The sequence below is a fragment of the Loxodonta africana genome, chromosome 9 (assembly GCF_030014295.1).
Source record: "Loxodonta africana isolate mLoxAfr1 chromosome 9, mLoxAfr1.hap2, whole genome shotgun sequence".
Classification (NCBI taxonomy): domain Eukaryota; kingdom Metazoa; phylum Chordata; class Mammalia; order Proboscidea; family Elephantidae; genus Loxodonta; species Loxodonta africana.
This window is the reverse complement of record NC_087350.1, coordinates 85844428-85868974: the sequence shown is the minus strand read 5'-3', so window position 1 is coordinate 85868974 and position 24547 is coordinate 85844428. Positions and strand designations below refer to the sequence as shown.

The following is a 24547-nucleotide window of genomic DNA, read 5'->3' as shown; positions in this document are numbered from 1 at the left end:
TGGAGGTGCTTATATAGGTTTTCCCTAGATATTAATGTTCCATGAAGTGCCTAATGTGAGTTTAAAAACTGAAACACAGCTCTTTGGCCTCGGCCACCGCCATGCCATCCAGACTGAGGAAGACCCGGAAACTTAGGGGCCACGTGAGCCACGGCCACGGCCGTATCGGCAAGCACCGGAAGCACCCAGGAGGCAGGGGTAATGCTGGTGGCATGCATCACCACAGGATCAACTTCGACAAATATCATCCAGGTTACTTTGGGAAGGTTGGTATGAGACATTACCACTTGAAGAGGAACCAGAGCTTCTGTCCAACTGTCAACCTCGATAAGTTGTGGACCTTAGTCAGTGAGCAGACAAGGGTAAATGCTGCCAAAAATAAGACTGGAGCTGCTCCCATCATTGATGTGCTGCAATCGGGCTACTACAAAGTTCTGGGGAAGGGAACGCTCCCAAAACAGCCTGTCATCGTGAAGGCCAAGTTCTTCAGCAGAAGAGCTGAGGAGAAGATTAAGGGTGTTGGGGGTGCCTGTGTCCTGGTGGCTTGAAGCTACATGGAGGTTAATTAAATGTTAAATGCTTTTCCCTTACGTCTGAGTGTAGGTTCTTTGGTGGCATCTCTACATCCCTACCTGTGTAGCTAATGCTGAGCACTGCCAGCATCAGGACCCCACCTAACAGATTCTAGGAGTATGGAGGCCTATGTTTCCCTGCTGACTTCCCTCAGAAGCTGTATGGTAGGGATACACCAGTACTTTAGAGGCTTGGGCCATTACCTAACTTAACACATCCTTTCGTTTATAAAGTGAAAAGTACACCTGTTGATAATATATTATCTTCTGGTTGAAAAAAAAAAATGAAACACATTCTGCATCCCAAATAGAAGTGTTAGAAAGATAAACAATAAAAATAAAACTTAGATTAAGTTCCATAGCTCACATCGAAGAAGCAACAAGAATAAAAACGTTGAAAATTATGTCTGTCATTTTAAGTTATCACCTTTAAGCCATTTTTCCATGAGTTGATAGCAACCAGAAGATCATACAGTTATCAATTTAATATCAAAGTACACTAAACCATATTAGGTAAAGCAGGAACGAATAATAGAGAAATACCTTCCTTACTCAGAATACAACCAGGAAGCATTTAAAATTGATTCCTAACAGCCAAATTATAAGTTAGTAAGTCTATACACTAAAACGTATAATTTACTCATATGCACGTGCTTTGACCCTTATTCAGAGGCTACTTATACTTATTAAAAATAAAAATATATTTGATTACGTTATTTGATTTCTAAGTCAATGAATATTGGAAAAATTGTCACAATTTACTTCAGTATTAGATGCTTCATAATAAATGACTCCAAATGACTAAATGAAGGATCTGCAAAACTAAACAACTCAATTAAAAATATGCAGATTTATTTATGAAAGGGCAAGCTGCATACTCAGGAAGGTAACATAGAATAGAACAGTAATTGATATTAATAATGATGAGTATAACTTATTGGTTGAAGAATTCCAGGAACTATGCAGGACATTATCAAAGGACTTGCATTCAAAAAGGTCAAAACCCAGAACTGAGCTCCAATTGACCCACAGATAGGCAACATGAAGCAAAGCCATCACAGCTAACTTACATCCATTGAGAATATAATAAATGCTTAGTTGATATTGAGTACTGCAGCATTGCTGTGAAAATGCTAATAAGCATAGACAGGACAAAGGCAAAAAATTATTCACCATAAAAAATCAATCTGCTTTGTTATGGGAGCCTTTCTCCCTCCTAGGAACTGGGGAAGGAAATGTCAGCTTCACAGTCTCTTGTATCTCTTAATATTCCAGTTGTTTACAAAGGATCTTTAAATTTCAATGAAATGAGGAAGGCATGGAGGGAGAAACAAACAAACAAAAAAAAAAGTACAGAGAATTATTAAGATTCTCAACTTATCTTCAGGTTGTTGTTGTTGTTACGTGCTGTCTTGTCAATTGCGACTCATAGTGACCCTACAGGACAGGGAAGAACTGCCTCATAGGGTTTCCAAGGAGCGGCTGGCTGGTGGATTCAAACTGCTGACCTTTTTGTTAGCAGCCTGAGTTCTTACCCCCTTCTCCAACAGGGCTTCGTGGACTCCAACAATTTCTTACACGTGAATTTGTTTTTTATAGTCTTGGCAGAGAATACAAAGAATGGACATTCTTTTTGAGTAAGGCACATTTATATAATCTATTTGACTGCCTCTAGCTGGAGAAGTGGAAACCCTGGTGGCACAGTGGTTAAGGGCTGCAGCTGCTAACCAAAGGGTCAGCAGGTCAAATCCACCAGGCACTCCTTGGAAACTCTGTGGGGCAGTTCTACTCTGTCCTATATGGTCCCTATGAGTTGGAATTGACTTGAGGGTAATGGGTTTAGTTTGGGTTTTTTTAGCTGGAGAAGTTACCTAGTCAACCCATTCAAACATCTTTTAAATGAAATAGGAGAAGGAAGTATTTATAGCAGTGGAACTCACTAGAGCTGACAGACTTCAGTTCTATAATTTAATAACTTCTCTTTATGGATAAGTGTTGGAAGAAGCATAGCCTTAACAGAAAGAAGCATGGATGAGGGGAATGATGAGATAACGTGGTTTGGGTCAGAAGAAACAGAGTTTGAGCAAATTGTTGAGATCCGTTCAGTAATACTAGTAGTAAAAAAAAAAGTTTATTAAATACTTGAATGTGAAATTCAATCTCTACATAATGACATGAGAATCATCAATAGCTTCAAATTTCTAATACATTAAGAGTAATAATGCTGGAGAAACAGTATAGAATTCTACAAATGAGAAAACAGAACTTTGGGGAGGTTAAAAATTTGGACTAATTGATGGACTTAGAATTCCAGTTCAGGTCATCTGATCCTCATGCCTTAGCTCTTAGCCCAAGCATCAGACGGTGACACTAAATATTTTACTTATTTATTCTCTCGTTGAGATATTCATGAATAAAACCCAGTACACCCAGTGCCATCGAGTCAATTCCGACTCATAGCGACCCTATAGGACAGAGTAGAACTGCCCCATGGAGTTTCCAAGGAGCGCCTGGTGGAGGATTTGAACTGCCGACCTTTTGGTTAACAGCCGTAGCAGTTAACCACTACGCCATCAGGGTTTCCATTCATGAATAGGAAAAAAAAAAAAAAAGACTAATAAGTATATATTTTTATTCAATACCTCATGAAAATATTGAGGAGAATTCTATTATCTGTATTTTGTAAATGAAGTAACTAAAATCCAAAGATGTTAAGGAACTTGAATGAAACTACATATATTAGAAATGGCAGATTTTTTAAAGTGAGATTAAAAAAAAGAATAAAATGTTGCAGAATTAGCATTTAGTCATTAGATTTCAACTAATCTGAGAATTTAAGAGGAGTTCAGAGATAGTGGGAAAAAAAGACCTTTGTGGAGTACTTGAGGCACCGTAGCCTCTACCACTAAAACATGAGATCTGATAAATCCCCACCATCAAAATAAACACTAACCTTCCCTTGGAAGGGAAGAGTAATTAGTGAAAGAGAAGTGTCCTGTCTAATCCTCTCTGTCAAGTTCTTTTGGTGTTATGCATAAGACTAATTTTGATAAAATGGTTCCCTTACTTTTAAAAGAAAGTTGGAATTCAGTTTACATCCTTAAATTTTATAGTTAAGAACATTAAGATAAAACAAAATAATGTGTTGTTTTAGGATTAACGGTCTAGTGAAAGTAAAATAAGACTGTAGAATTAATTATATTTGGTCCTTTTTTGAACAAAATCACTAGAAAAGCTCCCTTCACCAGTTCCCCTACAAATAAATACAAGTGTGGTTTAATTATGATTTAAATTACATTCATTCTTTAAAAAATATGGAGATTTTCTGTCAGTGTTAGGAAATTTATTTTTGAGGAAAAATAAATTTCATTTTATTTAGCATATAGACCTACTCTAGCTCCTGCTTAATTCTTTGATTTTTTTTTTGCTAAGAAGACACCCTTATGTGACACTTGCTAACCTAAAACTTTTTATAGTGATGATAGAATTTTTCATATTCTGAAAACAACAGAAAGATCAATTTACATTAGAAATATATCTTTAAGAGCAAAAAAACTGAAGCAGATGAAAAGAGTCTTAGAGTTTACCCAATGTCTCCTCTTTCCTCTTCATTCTCTCTCCCCATCCCTCACTCTGTCTCTGCCCTCTCTGCCCTCCACCAACACAATTTTGAAAGCAGTACTATTTAAAAATTTTAGGTAGTGATATCTTTGCTTCTTAAATGTAATTTTACAAGTTCTTCCTATGTACTATTTCTACAAAGAGATACATTACTTAAATAATATTTAACATAAGAAAATGAAATTAATTTGGGGGGAATTTGAGGGACCTGATTAAAAATCTCTGATGATGTGCTAGTTTTGTAACATATAACACTAAAAGTCTATCAATGCAATATTTCTGTCATTCATTCAACATATTTACTGACATAGTGCCAAGTGCAAGTAAATTGTTGTAAGTGCTATGGGAATTTACATATATACATATATATATGTATCTCCTCAGACATAAGAAGAATGCAATAAGCAGTTAGATAGAAATCATACATGCTCGAGCCATCACATCGTTATTAGGAAACACCCAAACATATGGAAGAAAATTTTATTCTAGATCTCCAAAACATTATTAAATAAACAACTTTTTAAATAATACTTATAGAGGGTACAATGTAAAATATCAATGCTTTAAGTCAATTGATAAGCCCAGAATGGACTTTGGAAGAATTCAAAATAGAAATGACGTCAAGGACTGAATGTTTCAGGTGAACAAATAGTGAGTGAAATTGTATTGGATCTGTTTTGAGAATGTTGTATTATAAATAAGAACAGAGTCCTCCAGGATAATTTTTGCAGGCAGATACTGAAATCCTGAATAAAATTTTCCCAAGTACTCTCAGAGGCCAATTATAGCTTTAAAAGGGAATAGTCATTACCTTAACTCTAAACAATCCTACATCTAGCATTTAAGTGAGATGAGAAATCAGATAACCTACTTATGAGCATTTTGTATTTTGGAAAACTATTTACATGGAATTAGCTTCCTGAAGACAAAAAAATATGATTATACCAGAGCACATTAGGGTTGTCTGTTTTTGCAAGGAATTTCAGCTCCCATGGCCCAACGTGATGAGTTTAATCAAAGCGTTTAATATTGTTCAAGGACTGTTTTTTAGAGGGTAGGGTGATATTTTTCCACTTATTTCAGGGAAATATTCAGATTCTTAAAGCGGTGCTTTTACGTGTATATTTTAAGTGATATTAAGTTTATACTTGAATTAGAAAAAACTCTCTATGCAGTAGAAGAGGGATTAAATCAGGGAGATATGGATTCCCATCTCTCAATTCTGTCTATAACTAGCTGTGCATGCTCATTCATACAAACACCAAACTAACCTTCGGCTTAGATTTCTCATATAAAAAATTGCTTTTATTGACGGAGTCCTCTCTAAGGTGACTTTTCCCCCCAAGATTCTTTTGTTCTTTGCCTCTGTGGGATTTGCGTTTCCTGGTTATCATCTGGGGATAAGTCCATTTGACGGGAAGATAATCACATTCATTTTAACAGAAATACAGCAGTGCTGCATGAATGTAATGTAGCTACAAAGCATTAAAATAAAAAGCCACTTTCCTGAGAAATGAACACCCTATAGGGAGCAATGCCAGCGAGACAATATTGCATATTTTCGTTATGAGCCAAACAAGTGAATAAACATTTCATTATGTCTTAGCTGCTTCATTTACTCTACAATAGTTTAATAGACCCTTTTCAGAAAAAAAAAAAATGTGCTTGAATAAGCATGACATTTTCTGTCCTAGAACACATAGTTGGACAAACTGGAAGACATATGAATAAAATTAACATTTACCATAAATCAAACATGTCTTTTATAAGAGCCACCGGAAAGCTAACTCTTCAGATATTTGTATCAGTTGCTTCTTCTCCCATTCAAATATCTGTTCAAATGCTCCTTCTCAGAGATACCTTCCCTTACCATCTATTTTGAAAACAATGCCCCATTTATTTATTTACACCTGGGTGGTGCAAATGATTAATCTGCTCTGCTACTAAATGAAAAATTGGATGTTCAAGTCCACCCAGAGGCACCTTGGAAGAAAGCCCTGGTGATCTGTGTCTGAAAACTCAGCCATTTGAAAGCCCGATGGAACACAGTTCTACTCTGACCCATGCAGGTTCACCGTGAATCAGGGTCAGCTTGGACGGTAACCGGTTAGTTACAGTCCTACAACACTAAGAACAGACGTAGAAATGGGAAGTGTACACCGGAGTATGGGAATGCTGTTAAGCCCAGTCATATAGCCACAGATCCATTCAATATTTCTGTATACACTGTCTCTGTACAATTTCATACTAATGAAATTTTTAACCTTCTCCATCATTTTTAGAGAGTTTGGGCATATAATAAAATCATAACATTATATATATATATATATATACACACACACACACATAACTTGTTAGTGGCTTGTGTACAGTGTTAAAAATGTTTACTAAATTAAATAACTGAATGTTTAATTGGGTAGAAAGCCAGTCTGAATTAGGAAAGATTCAGAATCATGGAATATTTACAAATTCAGTTTTGTTTTATTTTGTTTTGTCTTTTCAGTGTTACCTAATGTTTATCAATTAAAAAAATAAACTCCTGCTTGGTAGCTGTCCATAGGGATGATGCTATAATTACTAGATAAGAAAATGTTCAATTAAACACATCAATTATTTCCAAATGAATTGTTGTTTTTATTTCATTTGATTGTCTGAAAACAGTGTATTCTCTAAAGCAGTTTTAAATACTCTTCTTAGAATCTTATTTGCATTAATTTCTAGAACTAAATCTAAATAAACATCGGCTTTCCCATATTCCAATTAATGGAAGTTTAATGTGCTTTTACTGCATTCCACTGTTTTCCTCTAGTCAAAATGGGAACCTACGAAGCTAGCTTTGTTGCTTGCATAACAGCCTGTAATACCCTAGTGCCTTGTTACTATTGAAAAGAGAAGGCAAATCCTGTTTTGTGGAAGGTCTGTATAGCACACATTTTTTTTCTTGAGAAATTGCTTATAAGGTACTTGTCTATGTGCTAAAACCTGCCAACAACCAATCTCTGCTTCCCCCCCCGCCCCCTTTTCATGTCCCTTTTTTTTAATGTATTAGTAGTATATGCTCCAAGTCATGATGTAGGAAAGTTTTAAAAAAGGATTCTTCTTGCCTTGCCCTAAGAACTTGTAGTATGAATCTCCACAGCTCCAAGAGGTCACACTATAGGGCACTGACTTGGCTGACGGCAGTTCTGTGGGAGAAAGAGGCCTAGTAAATTTAAGAAAGGCAATAGGGAGAGAGGAACATCACAAAGAATCATTCTAGAAGCACTTCAAAGATGAAAAAATCAAGAATTCAATTACTATTTCTAAAGCAGGAAGCATTTTTATCAGTGAAGAAGTAGCAACTTTCTTGTCAACTTCAGGGTGCTCAAATCATTTCCTTCAGTGATATAAGTAGGGTAGTCAAGGTGATGCAAAGGGAGATTTGACTGTGTGGATCATAACAAAATATGAATAACATTGTGAAGAATGGGAATTCCAGAACACCAAATTGTGTTCATGTGGAAACTGTACATAGACAAGAGGCAGTTTTTCAAACAGAACAAGTGGATACTGCATGGTGTCATGTCAGGAAAAGTGGGCATCAGGGTTGTATCCTTTGACCATATTCTTTCAATCTGTATGCTAAGCAAATAATCCAAGAAACTAGACTACATGAAGAGCACGGGATCAGGATTGGAGGAAGACTCATTAACAACCTGCAATATGCGAATGACACAACCTTGCACTTAGTAATGAAGATCAAAGTATACAGCCTTAAGTATGGATTACAACTCAAAACACAGAAAACAAAAAATCTCACAACTGGACTGATAAGACACATCATGATAAATGGAGAAAAGATTGACGTTGTCAAGGATTTCATTTTACTTGAATCCACAATCAACACCCATGAAAGCAGCAGCCAAGAAATCAAAAGATACATTGCATTGGGCAAATTACTTTAAAGCGTTAAAAAGCAAATATGTCACTTTGAGGGCTAAGGTGCGTCTGACCCAAGCCATAGTATTTTCAGTTGCCTCATAGGCGTGCGAAAGAAGAATTGATGCATTTGAATTATGGTGTTGGTGAAGAATATTAAATATGCCATGGACTTCCAGAAGAACAAATCTGTCTTGGAAGAAGTACAGCCAGAATGCTCCTTAGAAGCAAAGATGGAGAGACTTCGTCTCACATACTTTGGACATGTTATCAGGAGGGATCAGTATGTGGATAAGGACATCAGGCTTGTAGAGGGTTAGTGGAAAGAGGAAGACCCTCAACAAGATGGACTGACACAGTGGCTAGAAGGATGGGCTCAAGCAGTGCAGTGACTGTGAGGATGCTGCAGGGTCAGGCAGTGTTTCGTTCCTTTGTACATGGAGTTGCTATGAGCTGAACTGACTCGAGCGTACCAAACAGCAACTAGGTGGAGATGACTCATTTAAAAAGCTAAGTGAAGACCTGTTATGTACTATGTGCAAGATGAGGTGACAGGTCTCAGACTTTACATAATCCTCTGATACCTGGTGAGGTAAAGACCATCTTGCTATTATTATTTGTGTCTCATCCCCAGGAACATCTTTTTGGCCATTCTTAGGTATTTATTCTGCAAAAAAAAAAAAAAAATTTTTTTATACAATTTAAATTCACTTTATTAAATGCTAAAAATATACCATGGGGAATCTTACTGTAATTGTATTGAATGCATATTAAAATTTCAAAGAGGTATCAATTTATGATTTATTGTTCCCCAAATGATAACATTTTCCATTAGTTCAGAACTTCTTTACAGTTCTTAAAAAGAGTTTTTATAGTTTTCTTTACAGAGTTTCTACAATTTTCTTATAAAAATTGTACATAAATTGTATGATTTTGAAAAGAGTAATTTACTGAGTTTTAATATTTATAACAGATCCAGTCACCTTACCAAATTGTCTTGCTTCTTGTAAATTTTTTCTAGTTTCCTTAGTTTTATGTGAAAAAAAAAAAGCATATCACTACTGTCAACAATGTGCAGAGCTTTCTTATATTTTGGATTGTCTATGCCAATTATTTTATTTTATTATTTGATTTATTATGCCTTCAAAGATGATATTTAATAGTGAAGGTGAAATCTTCATTTACTTCATGATTTTAACTGAAATGGCAAGAGGTTTTTAACATCCTTATTTTCTAAAAGATTCATTAATACCTCTAAAATTTTTTTGTTTCAGTTCCTAATTTGCTTACAATTGTATGAGAAACATCTTCTAATTTTTTATAATGTAACTTCTTGGTTTTTATATTTTTCTTGGAATTTATTGATCTAATGGATTATATTGATAGTTTCCTTTGCTCTTCTGGTATAAACCACACTTAAGTATAATATGTTAACTCATTAATCAGATGATTTCTTATATTCATTATTGAAAAAATGACATAATGTCATTTTTACATGATCCCTAATTAACATTTGGTTTTAAAATAATGCTGGCTTTCTCAAATTAGTTGAGAATCATATTTTTGATAGAATCTGGAAGAATTCAAATGACACTGAATAATTTTTAAGATAAAACAGAAAGTTTTATCAAAGCTAATAAATTTTAAATTGAATCACTTTCAAAATGAATCATATTTTTATTAGCCTCTTATTTGAATTGGTCTATTCAATTTTTGCCTTCCTCCTAGGTAAATTTTGTTATAGGAAATAATTTATCTCTAGGTTTTCAATCATTTTTCATGAATAATACATGACGAAGCTAACTGGCTAGCTACATATATACAAACCCGCTAAAAAAACCCGCTGCTGTCCAGTCAATTCCGACTCATAGCGACCCTATAAGCTGTTAGAAATACAACATTGTAGAGCGACAAGAGCTCTCAAACACTCTCTTTGGGAATGTTAATTGGTACAACTGCTTTGTATTATAATTTAACATTATCTAAGTAGAGGGTCAGAGAAAAAGAAGACCCTCAGTGAGAGGGACTGACACAGTGGCTACAACAACGGGCTCAAATAGAGTAACAATTCCCTTTACCTAAAAAAAAAAAAAAAAAAATTTTTTTTTTTTTTATATAGTCAGATGATCTTTGACAAAGTATCAAAGTCCTTTAGAAAGGGAAAAGACAGTTTTTTAGACAAATGTGCTGGCAAAACTGGATGCCCATTTATTTAAAAAAGAAAGAAAGAAATAGGACCCATATTTCATAAAACCTAACTCAAAATGGATCAAAGACCTAAATATAAAACCTAAAATGATAAAGATCATGGAAGAAAAATTAGAGACAATACTAGAGGCCTTAAACATGGCATAAATTCAATAAAAACCATAACTAACAATGCACAAACACCAGAAGACAAACTAGGTAAGTAAGAGCTCCTGAAATTACACACTTAAGCTCATCAAAAAACTTCACCAAAAGAGTAAAAAGCGAACCTACAGACTGGGAAAAAATTCTGGCCATGACAAATCTGACAAAGGTCTAATCTCTCAAATCTATAGGAAAATCTAACACCTCCACAACAAAAATAGTAATAATCCAATTAAACAATGGACAAAGGATATGAACAGACAATTTACTAAAGAAAACATTCGGGCAGCTAACAGACACATTCAGAAATGCTCAAGATCATTAGGCATTACAGAAATGCAAATCAAAACTGCAATGACATACCATCTCACCCTGGCATTACCGGTTGAATCCAAAAAACACAAAATAACAAATGTTGGAGAGGTTATGAGGAGAATGGAACTCTTATGCACTGCTGGTGGGAATGTAAAATGGTACAAACACTCTGGAAAACAATATGACACTTCCTTAAAAAGCCAGAAATAGAAATACCATACCATGTAGCAACCCCACTTCTAGGAATATATCCTAGAGAAATAGAAGCTGTCACAAGAATATAGACTTATGCCTACCCATGTTCATTGCAGCATTATTCACAATAGCAAAAGGATGGAAACAACTTAAGTGCCCATCAACAGAGGAATGGATAAACAAACTGGTACCTACACACAATGAAATACTACACAACGATAAAAAACAGTGATGAATCCGTGAAACATCTCACAACAGGGATGAATCTGGAGACCACTATAATGACTGAAATAAGTCAATCACAAAAAGACAAATACTGTATGAGACCACTATCATAAAAACTCAAGAAAAGGTTTGCACAAAGAAAAACAAAAACAATCTTTGATGGTTATGAGGGAGGGGACAGGAGGAACAGGAAATTACTAACTAGATAGTAGACAAATATTAACTTTGGTGAACAACACACAATATAGGGCAAGTCAACAAAATATGACCAAAGCGAAGCCATAGACGCTTCCTAGACCATCTAAACACTTTGAGGGACAGAGTTACTGGGGCTGAGGGATGGGAACCATGGTCTCAAGGGACATCTAGGTCCATTGTCATAACATAGTTCATAAAAAAAAATGTTCTACATTCTGCTTTGGTGAGTAGCATCTGAGGTCTTAAATGTTTCCAAGCAGCCATCTAAAATGCATCTATTGGTTCCATCACATTCAGAGCAAAGGAGAATAAAGGAAACCAAAGATGCAAGGAATGTGTCAGTCCAAAGGACTAAAGGACCACATGAACCCCAGCCTCCACCAGCCTGAGCCCAGAAAAACTAGATGATGCCTGGCTACAACTACCAACCTCTTTGGTAGAGATCACAATAGAGGGTTCTGGACAAAGCAGGAAAAAAAATGTAGAACTAAATTCAAACTCAAAAAAGGACAACTTACTTGTCTGACAGAGACTGGAGGAACCCCCAAAACTATGGCCCCGGACACCCTGGTAACTCAGAACTGAAGCCACTCCAGAAGTCCATCTTTCAAACAAAGATTAGACGGGCCAATAGAACAAACAGTAACACCCGTGAGGAACATGCTTCTTAGTTTAATCAAGTATAGGAGACCTAATGGATAACACCTGCCCAAAGGCAGAGAAGGCAGGAAGGGAAAGGAAAAATTGATGAATGGACACGGGGAACCCAGACTGGAAAGGGAAAGGGGGAGTATGCTGGCACACTGTGGGGGTTGCAACCAATGTCACAAAACAAGTCATGTATAAATTTTTGAATGAAAAACTACTTTGTGCTGTAAACTTTCACCTAAAACACAATAAAAAGAAATTACAGAGAGAGAGAGAGAAAAAAAAGGTGAGGATTGTGAGGATGGCATAGGACCTGGCAGTGTTTTGTTCTATTGTACATAGGTCAACCCATCAGCTGCTCTGTGCGAGAAAGATGTGGCAGTCTGTTTCTGTAAAGATTATAGCCTTGAAAACCCTATGGGGCAGTTCTACTCTGTCCTAAAGGGTCACTATGAGTCAGAACCAACTTGAGGACATCTAACAACAACAGTACAATTGAAAACACTCCTTTCCTATGGCGCCGCAAATCCAGTTCTAGATAAATATCTTAGAGAAACTTCTGTACACACCAGGAGACATCAATAAGAAAGTTCATAGAACTGTATGTAACAGTAATAATAAAAAATAAACCCAATGCATATTCACTATGTTGTTGTTGTTGACAGGTACCATCTAGTCAGTTCCAACACATAGCAGCCCTGTGTACAACAGAACAAAACAATGCCCAATCCTGCACCATTCTTACAATTATTGTTATGCTTGAGTCCATTGCTGCAGCCACTGTGTCAATCCATCTCATTGAGAGTCTTCTTCTTTTTCACTGACCCTCTACTTTACCAAGCATGACGTCCTTCTCCAGGGACTGATCCCTCTTGATAACATTTCAAAAGTATGTGAGACGAAGTCTCGCTATCCCTACTTCTGAAGAGCATTCTGGTTGTACTTCTTCCAAGACAGACTTGTTCATTTTTTTGGCAGTCCATGGTATATTCAATATTCTTTGACAACGCCATAATTCAAAGGCACCAATTCTTCTTCGGCCTTCCTTATTCATTGTCCAGCTTTCACATGCATGTGAGGCAACAGAAAACAACATGGCTTGGGTCAGGTGCACATTATTCCTTAAAGTAACATCCTTACTTTCTAACACTTTAAAGAGGTCTTTTGCAGCAGAGTTGCCCAATGCAATGCATTGTTTCATTTCTTGACTGCTGCTTCCATGGGTGTTGATTTTGGATCTAAGTAAAATGAAATCCTTGACAACTTCAATCTTTTCTCCATTTATCATGGTGTTGCTTATTGGTCCAGTCGTGAGGATTTTATATTAAGTATAGGATAGCTAAATAATTTATGGCATGTTCACATGATGTAGCAGTTACTTGCAAAAATATGCATGAAAATCACAAACATAATAAATTAAGTGAAAGACACAAGAATAGGAAATATAAGTGAATATTAGCTACACATGTATACCGATAATTTTAAAATCTAGATAGAATTATTAATTTTATTTTAAATTATAGAGTTCCAGAAATAAATCAAGAGGACATAGCATGAATAGGTAAATACATAACAGAAATTGCAAAAGTAGTCAAAAGACTATGCTAAAATAATTCACATGGCCCAAATACTTTTAATGGAAAATTTAAGAAATGATAATTCTTATTTTATTTGTATGTTGATAGAATACAGAGAAAACAAGCTTCTATATCCACTTCACAAGGCAAACGTATTTGTTTTTAAGTTATATGCTTATGCTATAGAGAAAAGGAGCCCTGGTGGTGAAATGGTTAAGTGGTGGGCTGCAAACTGAAAGGTAGGAGGTTGGAACCCACCAGTGACTGCAGGAGAAAAGACCTTGAGATCTACTTCTGTAAAGGTTTACAGCCTAGGAAATCCTATGGGGCAGTTCTACTCTGTCCTATAAGGTTGCTATGAGTTGGAACCGACTTGATGTCATACAGTAAGAACAGCTGTAGAGAATCTGTAAATATAGCATACTGATCTCATTCTTTGTTTTAGATAACAATACAAATAGAAGCCCTAAGGGGTTATTCCTGTGCCTCCATGGTTCAGCAAGGCCACTTCTTGTGGTGCACACCCACATAGGGTACAAGTGGCTTAGGGGCTCAGCCCTTCCTTGAGGTTCATCATATTCTTAAAAAGTTTGTCAGTGACTTTGGCAGAAAGCTAAGCCACCTCAAGCAAGCATTTGTGTGAGAGCTGTGCAAGTCTTTTATGACTTGAGCGCCTTCATTTGCTGTCTCTCCTGGTGCTGTCTCCACTTTACACAATATTCCCTGTAGGGGGCTAATTCCCAGAACATATTGCATTCCTGAAGTTGCATGTATATACAGTGCACATAATTAAAACTACTTCTGTCTAAATTATATGTGGATAATCACTTCTACTGCACACAGGAAATTGTATAAAGGCCTTAGTGTGCTGAGACCATGCTGGATCCTCTCCATGGCGAGTGGCTCTCTTATCCTGCTACTTAGCCTCTCTCATTTGCTCCATGCTGCTATTGGGTTATCTGGCTGTGTAGTCGTTCTTTTTAGAGACTTAGTGACCTCATTTCCTTTTTTTTTTTCCGGCTTAGAATACATCTCTGAGCTTGCAGGAAATTTTAGTTTGCTTTTTATCCTGAAAGAGCAGGGCTCTGGGTTCTGCCAAGGTGTTTGGTTATGCTATCAGGATATTTATAGAAAAAAGAAAACGTATGTACATCTCAAATCTAGTTTTAGAAGTTTCCAAAGTATTTAACTAAAGAACAGCAACTTTTTGTCAAGCAGTATCAGTATGCTTATAAATCCTAACATTGAACATCTGCGAGTAAACATCTGAGAATGAAAAACCAAAACTAAACCCAGTGCCATCGAGTCGACTCCAACTCATAGCGACCCTATAGGACAGAGTAGAACTGCCCCATAGAGTTTCCAAGGAGCGCCTGGGGGATTTGAACTTCCAACCCTTTGGTTCGCAGCTGTAGCACTTACCCACTAGGCCACATGAGTCAATTATGTGCTGCAACATTGTATGTGGTACCTATCACAAAAGATAAGATATACTGGGGAAAAAAAAGGCAGTGGTAAGTATGCTTCACTGTAACTCGAATACGTCATAAATAGGGGACTACCTGACACATGACAGTGTCAGCTATTATCATTATCACCGCTGAGAACAAATACACAGCCTGGAAACTATGTTGTCAGTGAAAAGAAAAACAGGAAGATCCTGATTCAAAACACCACTGGCCATTCCTAGCCCGTATTAGTGACCAAACAGGGAAAAACAAAATGGCCTTCCCTTGATAGGACCTGTTGAAAGTTGCCACAGAGACCAACATAAAATAAAAATCTGCAGGCCATTCAACCCATCACATATGATTAATCACCTTCAAATGCCAGTTTTGTTGGTCAAAGGCTAATTTTCCTAAAATGTTTGGGTAGTCAATAAATACTTTCTGGAAAGTTACACTATCCCCAAACCAATTCTGCAAACACTATTGTTCCTCTTCCTCGAGAAAGACAAGTTTTGACAACTCCTTGCTTGATGTGTGGTATAATGATACCTCTAACATATATAAACAAGTCCTTTTATTTAGTTATTTTGCTAGTGCTGTTTTTCATTCTCACAAGTTTAGATTCTAACTTGGTAATGTGTTATGAACAAATAAAAAAATGAATGCTTGCTGCAGTGTGAAGCTGGAAAATAACAACATATTTTTTCTGAATCTGGCTGGGTTATTGGCAAAGGAAAATTACAACAAAATGCTTTGGCAAGATTTTGTCAATCCACGCTGCTAGGCTATGTCACATTGGAGAACAATAGCAGCACGCAGGAAAGAAACCATGAATTAAATAAATTTTTTTCTTTTCCAAACAGGCTTAAGCATAAGACATTTTGCCAAATATTTTAATTGTGCCCTGAAATTAAAACACAATCCAAATTTCAACCCCCCATAAGCACCTCTCCACATTGGTATGAACTGTGCTGCTTTGTTATTGAAGTGTTTTTTTATTTTTGAGGGGGTATTTAACCTCATATTATTTGTGGCAACTGGACAGCTGGAACCGAAGCAGAGCAACATCAAATGGATGATATTTGGTGACAGAATAAATGCTTTTAATTAATGAGAGTTTTATAGTGAATGGGGCAGATGCTGTGTGTTTTTAGTTTCCCTTTTGTTTGGAAGACATATTTCCACAGCTATGCACCATTAGTCAAGCATACATGTTTGGATAGTTACCCAGAGCACATGAGCTCCATTTGTGCACCTGTATCTCTAATCAACTAGCTCAATGTAATAATTGTTCCCAGTTTCAGGTTAGAGAAGAGAATGTAGGAACTGGCATTAATCTGATTAAAGCTCAAGTTCCAATATTGCATACAAGGTTTACAGTACATGTATAAATTTATAGATTTCATAATTATGTATGATGGGTTTTATGGATCTGCTTAATCAAGTAGATAGATATATTCCAGTTGCCATCAAGTTGGTTCTGATTCATGGTAACCCCATGCATGTCAGATTAGAACTGTCCTCCATAGGGTTTTCAATGGCTGATGTTTTCAGAAGTAGACTGCCAGACCTTTCTTCTGAGGTACCTCTGGTGGACTTGAAACTCCAACCTTTCGGTTAACAGCCAAGCATTAACAATTTGCATCATTCAGGAGCTCCATATAGCTATATAGGAATACATGTATATGTGTGCATGTGTGTGTGTGCGAAAAATATTAACTTTAATGAAATGATGAATAAAAAGCATTATTTGGTATTATACTCATTAGTGCATATTTTCCAATAAGGATGTATAGCTACCTAGTTAGTTGTTTGTAAATGAACAATAAATTTAGAAATCTAAGCTGACTTAAGAACTGGCTAGCCCTATGTAACTATTTTATCAAACTGTTCAATTTTATTTTATTTAGAGACATTTCTGTTCATAAAAAAATCATTTTTAATTTTCCTGTACATCAGTGAGAAATTGGAAATGATAGGGAATCATTCCAATGAATAAAGTTTTAACTCTATTTACAATAATTTTTGTAGCCCAGGTCTCCCTGTTAAATTTTATAAGTAGAAACACATAGGTATTTGTGACTGGAAATAATGATGAAGTGGTTGTATTTAAAGTGGTTCATTTTAAATAGTCTGTATCAGAGTCTCTTTTTATACAATCTGACAATCTTATATTTTCACTGGAGTGCTTTGACCATTAACATTTAACAGTGTTACTAATGACGGTTCACTTAAAACCCAGTCTTGTTGTTGTTGTTAGGTGCCATTGAGTTGGTTCCTACTCATAGCAACCCTATGTACAGCAGAATGAAACATTGCCCAGTCCTGCGCCAACCTCTCAATCATTGTTACTTTTGAGGCCATTGTTGCAGACACAGCGTCAATCCATCTCATTGAGGGATCGCCTCTTTTTTGCTGACCCTCTACTTTACCGAGCACAATGTCCTTCTCCAGGGATTTGTCCCTCCTGATAACATGTCTAAAATATGTGAGACAATGTCTCACCATCCTCCCTTCTAAGGAGCACTCCAGCTGTATTTCTTCCAAGAGAGACTCGTTCATTCTTGTGGCAGTCCGTGGTGTATTTGATATTCTTTGCCAACACCATAATTCAAAGGCACCAATTCTTCTTAGGTCTTCCTTGTTCACTGCCCAGCTTTCACACACATCAGAAGCAACTGAAAACATCATGGCTTGGGTCAGGCGCACCTTAGTCCTCAAAATGACATCTCTGCTTTTTAACACTTTAAAGAAGACTTTGGTGGCAGATTTGCCAAATGCAATATGTTGTTTGATTTCCTAACTACAGCTTCCATGGGCAAGTAAAATGAAATCCTTGACAACTTCAATTTTTTCTCCATTTCTCATGATGTTGTTTATTGGTCCAGTTGTGAGGATTTTTTTCTTTTTTTATGTTGAGGTGTAATCCATACTGCAGGCTGTACTCTTTGACCCTCATCAATAAGTGCTTCAAGTCCTTTCCACTTTCAGCAAACAAGGTTGTCTCATCTGCATATCACAGATTGTTAATGAGTCCTCCTTGATCCTGATGCCCCATTCTTCATCATAGAGTCCAGCTCCTTGGATTACTTGCTCACCATACACATTGAATAAGTATGGTGAAAGGATACAACCCTGACACATACCTTTCCTGACTTTAAACCATGCAGTATCTCCTTGTTCTGTTCGAATGGCTGCCCCTTGGTCTCAGCACAGGTTCTTCATGAGCACAATTAAGCGCCCTGGAATTCCCATTCTTCACAAGGTTATCCATAATTTCCTATGATCCATACAGTTGAATGCCTTCTCATAGTCAATAAAACATAGGTAAACATCTTTCTGGTATTCTGTTTTCAGCCAAGATCCATCCGACATCAGCAATGATACTCCTTGTTTCACATCCTCTTCAGAATCCGGCTGGAATTTCTGGCAGTTCCCTGTTGATGTACTGCTGCAGCCACTTTTGAATGATCTTCAGCAAAATTTCACTTGCACGTGATACAATAATTTCCACATTCTGTTGGATCACCTTTCTCTGGAATGGGTACAAATAGGGATCTCTTCCAGTCGGTTGTTCAGGAAGCTATCTTCCAAATTTCTGGGCATAGACGAGTGAGCAATTCCAGTGTTGCATTCATATGTTGAAACATCTCAGTTGGTATTCTGTCAATTCCTGGAGCCTGGTTTTTCGACAATGCCTTCAGTGCAGCTTCGACTTCTTCCTTCAGTACCATCGGTTCTTGATCATATGCTACCTCCTGAAATGGCTGAACATCAATCAGTTTTTCTTGGTATAGTGACTGTGTATTCCTTCCATCTGTTTTTGATGCTTCCTGCGCCATTCAATGTTTTTCTCATAGAATCCTTCAAAATTGCAATTCAAGGCTTGAATTTTTTCTTCAGTTCTTTCAGCTTGAGAAATGCTTAGCATGTTCTTCCCTTGTTACTTTTTTGCCTATTTCTCCATCCTATTCTTTTTTCTTTTTCATTGTTGTCTTCTTTTGGATTAATCAACTATATTTTTATTCCATTTTTTCAACTCTATTACCTTTCACTCTTTCTGTGTTTGTAAATGGTTTTAGATTTTACAATACACAATGTTAACTTTTTAAGAGTCTAATTTAAGCTATTGATGGCACTGGTTTTTTTTTTTTTTAATTTAAGCTAGTATTTTAATAATTCATAAACAAATAACAACTGTATATGAATGTAAACAAACAAAAAAAAAAACCCACTGCCATCAAGTCGATTCCAACTCATAGCGACCCCTGAGGACAGAGTAGAACTGCCCCATAGAGTTTCCAAGGAGCACCTGGCGGATTTGAACTGCAGGCCTCTTGGTTATGTAAATCCATTTATATTCTGCTTTTTTGTTATCATTTGTATAGATACTATTATTTTAAATCTGTTAAGTCCAAAGTTATTTTGCTATATTCCTACTTTGAACAATTGTCTTTTTAATTTTTTATTGCTAACTTTTATATTTAAAACCAAACCAAACCTACCACTGATTCTGACTCATAGTGTGACCCTATAGGACAGAGTAGAACTGCCCCGTAGGGTCTCCAGGCTATAAACCTTTACTGACGTAGACTGCCACATCTTTCTTCTCCCAGAGTGGCTGGTGGGTTGAAACTGCTGACCTTTCGGTTACTCTTACTCTCCAAGTGCTTTAACCACGGTACCATCAGGGCTTCTACTTTCATATTTACCTACATTTATTTACCATTTCCTTACACTTTCCTACAAATGTTTTTCCTCCTTCTGATATCAATTTAGTTCAGCCTTAAGAATATACTTCATTTTTCTTGTAGTGTGGTTCTGCTGGAGTCTTTCATTTATCTAAAACATATTTATATTTATTTTATTTTTAAGGGTGTTTTATTGGGTAAAGAATAATTGGCTGTATTTTCTTTTTCTTTCAGCCCTTTAAGAATGTCATTTCATTGTCTCCTGGTGTTCATTATTAGTGATAATATTTGCCCTTTTAATATTGTTATTCCTCAGCATGTCACGTGACTTTCTTTTTTTCCTCTAACTGCTTTTAAAAATTTCTTTTTCATTTGTCTAAAGCAATTTCACTATGATTTGCTTAGTGTGTGTTTGTTTTTAACTAATCCTGCCTAGGATTAGTGAGCTCCTTGAAATGTGTGTTAATGATATATAAATTTAGGGAATTTCTTGGCCATTGTGTTTTCAAATATTTCTTCTACCTAATTCTCTCTTTTCTCTTCTGAGGCTCCCAATACACATATGTAAGAATATTTGAAATTACCTCCAGGAGCCTCTGATGCTCTCTTCTATTTTTTTCCCCAAGCCAATAATCTCTTTATGCTTCACTTTGTATAATTTTATCTGCATGTCTTCAAATTCTTGGTGCTTTTCTGCTGATGTGAAAAATCTGCTAATTGTATATCCAATTAACATTTTGTTCCTTTAAAAAAATTTTTTTTCAGTGTGTACCATAAAGGGTTAACTTAGCAGGCCTAGATGCCCAAATGCTGCACATTTCAAAGGCCTTCAGGATTGGCCCTTAACTGACTCCTGGGAGATAACCTCTGAGCCCATGAAGTATCCTGCTTGATAACTGTTTTGTATGTCTGAGGTCTTGGACCATGCCAGTCTATGCTAACAGTGTGATTTATGGAGAACACTTGCTTGTGTATGCCTAGGGGCTATTGCCACACTGTATCAGTTTGATCTGGTATTGCATGACTGACTCCCAGTAAAATCCATTGACAGCAAGGTTTGTGTTAATTGTCTCTGGTTGGCAATACTTCGCTTGTATTATTATACATCATTGCTAGGAGAATTAATTGCATCCCTGGGAGAAGATACCTGGAAAATTGCACCTGGTTTCTCCTGGAGTTTGTCCCATGAACCTTTTAACTTTGCTGATGTTAATCCATACCCTTTTGTTATAATAAACTGTAATCTTGAGTATAATCATATAATCATATTTCTGGGTCCTGTGAGTTCTTCTAACAAATTATTAAGCCTAGGTTATTCTGGGGGATCCCTTATGCACATTTCACAAAAATTCACTTTGTTTTTATATATAATTCCTACAATTCTCTGTTAAAATGATTCATACTTCTTTGTTGTCCACCTTTCTCTCAAAGTTATTTAACATATGTATAATAATTATTTAAATGTATTTTCTGATTAGTTCGACAGCTGGTCATCTGTGGGTCTGCCTCTATTGCCTCATTTAACTCTGGATTATGAATCACATTTTTCTGTTTCCTTGCTATTCTTAAAATGTTTTTTATTGTATATCAAATATTTTGTTTAAAAGAAACACTGAAATGTGTCTATATATTATTATCCCCTAAGGTGCATATCCATTCTCTTCTAGGCAGCTACAGAGAGGATGATCACTTCAGTCCCCTCAGGGATGACTTGAATCATGAATTTTTTGCTGCTGAGTTAGCTTATTTCACCTATCGTTTCATATTTCTGGAGGATGAGATAAGGCCCCCTCTCCACATCTAGCAGGATGCTGTGTTCTAAGTACATCAAGACTTCAAAAATCTTTTAGTTTTTCATTTCATACACTAGCCCTCCATTCTAATTTGCTTTCCGAAAATGTCCTGGAATGGAGAATTGACAGGTAAGGAAAACTAGCTCCGTGATTTAAGTAACTGTTTTCTAATCTATACAATGGAAGTGATACTCTGTAAGCAATTCTACATCCTAGCTGGAAGCAGAATACCTGGAGATAAAAGATCTTTGATTCATTATAATAATAACTGCTGATGCTTATTGAATACTTGCTATTAGCCAAGTTCTGTGCTAATCACGCTATATAGAATATCGCAGTTAATACTTGAATACAGGTTTGTTATCTCTATTTTAAATTGAGGAAAAACAGGATCATAGACATTAATACCTTATAAATGTCACACATCTAGAAAAATGTGCCACAACTGGGCTTTGAATGGAGATAGAATTTGTGCCCAAGACAATAAGCTATATTGGCTTTACCTGATATAGACAACACACAGTGTAGGGTAGTCAGCTTGAAACCTTCTTCTTGTATGAAGAAGACAGTAATATTTTAGGTACTTTGGGGGCTCAAGAAAGGAGAGCTGTTGCTTAGCATTCATGTGGACTGCCTCCTGGCATACCAGAGTTTGGAAAAACCATCTGTCTTAATCCCTTGTTGATGCTGAAAGCATTCTCAGTATGCTGACCCGCATGATATTCACTGAATCAGAAAATGGGAGGAATGAACCTTACATGCTACAAGCTTTCATTCCCTGCAGCTAGGCAAGACAGGGACTGACAGTGATGGACAAAAGCTGCTGAGATTTGACAGTTTATTCTAGGTATTCTATAGATGACGGTTAATTTGGGATCTTTAATGCAGCATGTTGATTTGTTCTTTAGGGACGTAAAGAGTATTTGTAGAGTGAAGAAAAAATAATTCACAGGATCTGGAAAGTGCTGCAACAATTGAGAAACAGATGGAAGTTTGACAAAATTGCAGAGAATATAAGCGTATCTTAGGGTGAGACGAATCTAATCCAAACAACTGTGCTATCAGTATTAGTATGAAACAATGTAATCTGAATAAGAGGGCTCTGTTTAAAAGTAAAATGGTGCTGAAGTATTAAAATAAAGGACTTTGGAATTTATCACAAAAGGAATAAAACTTCAAGGAAAAAAAACATAAATTCAAACACTTTTCTCTGAATCAATATTTTACAGTGAGAAAGATACTCTCTTCTCCAAATTGACATTCAGATATTCAAATTAAATGTGGACCTTTATTTTTCTGGCATTCATTTTCTTTTCTCTGAGTCAAAACTCATAAAGATAAATGCGACATATGTTAGAGATGGAAATGATCATTTTGGCAATGTCTACAATCTCATTCAGCTCATGCAAATTGTGCCACTTTTAGCTGTTTTTCTCACCTTGCTCTAAATTCTCCAGGGGAGGAGTGGCATTCCTTCATTCCTTCAAAATTGAAGAATTTTGTCTTTAGTGTAAGAAAATTTCCACGTACTTCGCTTTCTCTATAAAAAATAAAACCTAAACCCATTGCTGTTGAGTCGATCCCGACACGCAGCAACCCTACGTGACAGAGTAGAACTGCTCCCATAGGGTTTCCAAGGAGTGGCTGGGGGATTTGAACTACCGACCCTTTGTTTAGCAGCCTGAGCTCTTAACCACTGTGCCACCAGGGCTTTCTACATACTTGATTTAAATGACATTAGATTTAAAAATTATAATTAAAAATAATTAACCAACTTTTGGTTTGTTAATATTTACTTAGTATGTGGGATGAACCAATACGAGTCCTGGTGGTGCAGTGGTTAAGAGCTCGGCTGCTAGCCAAAAGGTTGGCAATTTGATAGCTCAAATCCACCAGCCACTCCTTGCGAACCCTATGGGGCAGTTCTACTCTGTCCTATAGGGTCGCTATGAGTCGGAATCGATTAGACAGCAATGGGCTTCATTTTCGTATGGACCAATATGTGGAGACCAGAAAGAGAAGTTACTACCAGAGTACTCAGAAGGCATGTGCCTTCTGAGACTAGGTCAGGAAAGGTATTATGGATTTTGCCTTGCTCTCTGTTTGACCACTCACTCTGGGGAAAGATAGCTGCCTTTTCACTGGGATAGTCAAAAATGCTGGCTGAGATGTTTACATGATGGCACTGTGATTACTGTTCGTATGACATATCATATTCATCTGCTTACTTTCAATCTATTTAGGTCTTAGAATCTAAAATGTGTTTCCTATAGATAATGGAATTAGATCATTTTGTCATTGCTGTTTTCTCTTCTTTGTTGTTTATCCACTCTGACAATCTCTGTGCTTTGATTGGGTTGTTTAATCCACTCTCATTAAATAATACTACTCAAATAGTTGGATTTAATTCTCCCATTTTTACTTGTTGTTTTCTATGTGCCTCACGTCGTTTTTTCCCCTCTATTCCTCCTTTATGGGGGCAGTAATGGTTCAGTGGTAGAATTCTCACTTTTCATGCAGGAGACCCGGGTTTGATTTCTGGCCAGTGCAGCTCATGTGCAGTCACCATCCCTCTGTCAATGGAGGCTTGTGTATTGCTAGGATGCTGAACAGATTTCAGGGGAGTTTCCAGACTAAGACAGATGAGGAGGAAAGGCCTGGTGATCTACTTCCAAAAATTAGCCAGTGAAAAACCTGTGAATCACAACAGTCTGATCTGCAGCTGATCATGGGGATGGCACAGGACCAAGCAGCATTTCTTTCCACCATGAGTCACGGGTCAACTTAGCAGCTAACAACATCAACATTCCTCCCTTATCACTTTATTTTGCATTGTGTGAATACTTTATGATGTGACATTTTAATTTCATAATGATTATCATTTTTTATGCAAATAACACACACCTTCTATCCTTGTTTGCCAACCCCTCCCTCCTCATGGGAGGTATTTTTATAAGCACTCAATTAGCAAAGCAGCACTTATGAAAATACCTC

General features: G+C 36.6%; 1 protein-coding gene across 1 annotated transcript; it reads left to right on the top strand.

The window, feature by feature from the left end:
- Positions 1-85: 85 nt before the first annotated feature.
- LOC100661895 (large ribosomal subunit protein uL15-like) lies at positions 86-585 on the top strand. The gene has a single exon (XM_003407321.4). The coding sequence runs from the start codon at positions 102-104 to the stop codon at positions 546-548; it is 447 nt and encodes a 148-aa protein (XP_003407369.2). The 5' UTR covers positions 86-101; the 3' UTR covers positions 549-585.
- The last annotated feature ends 23962 nt before the right edge of the window (positions 586-24547 follow it).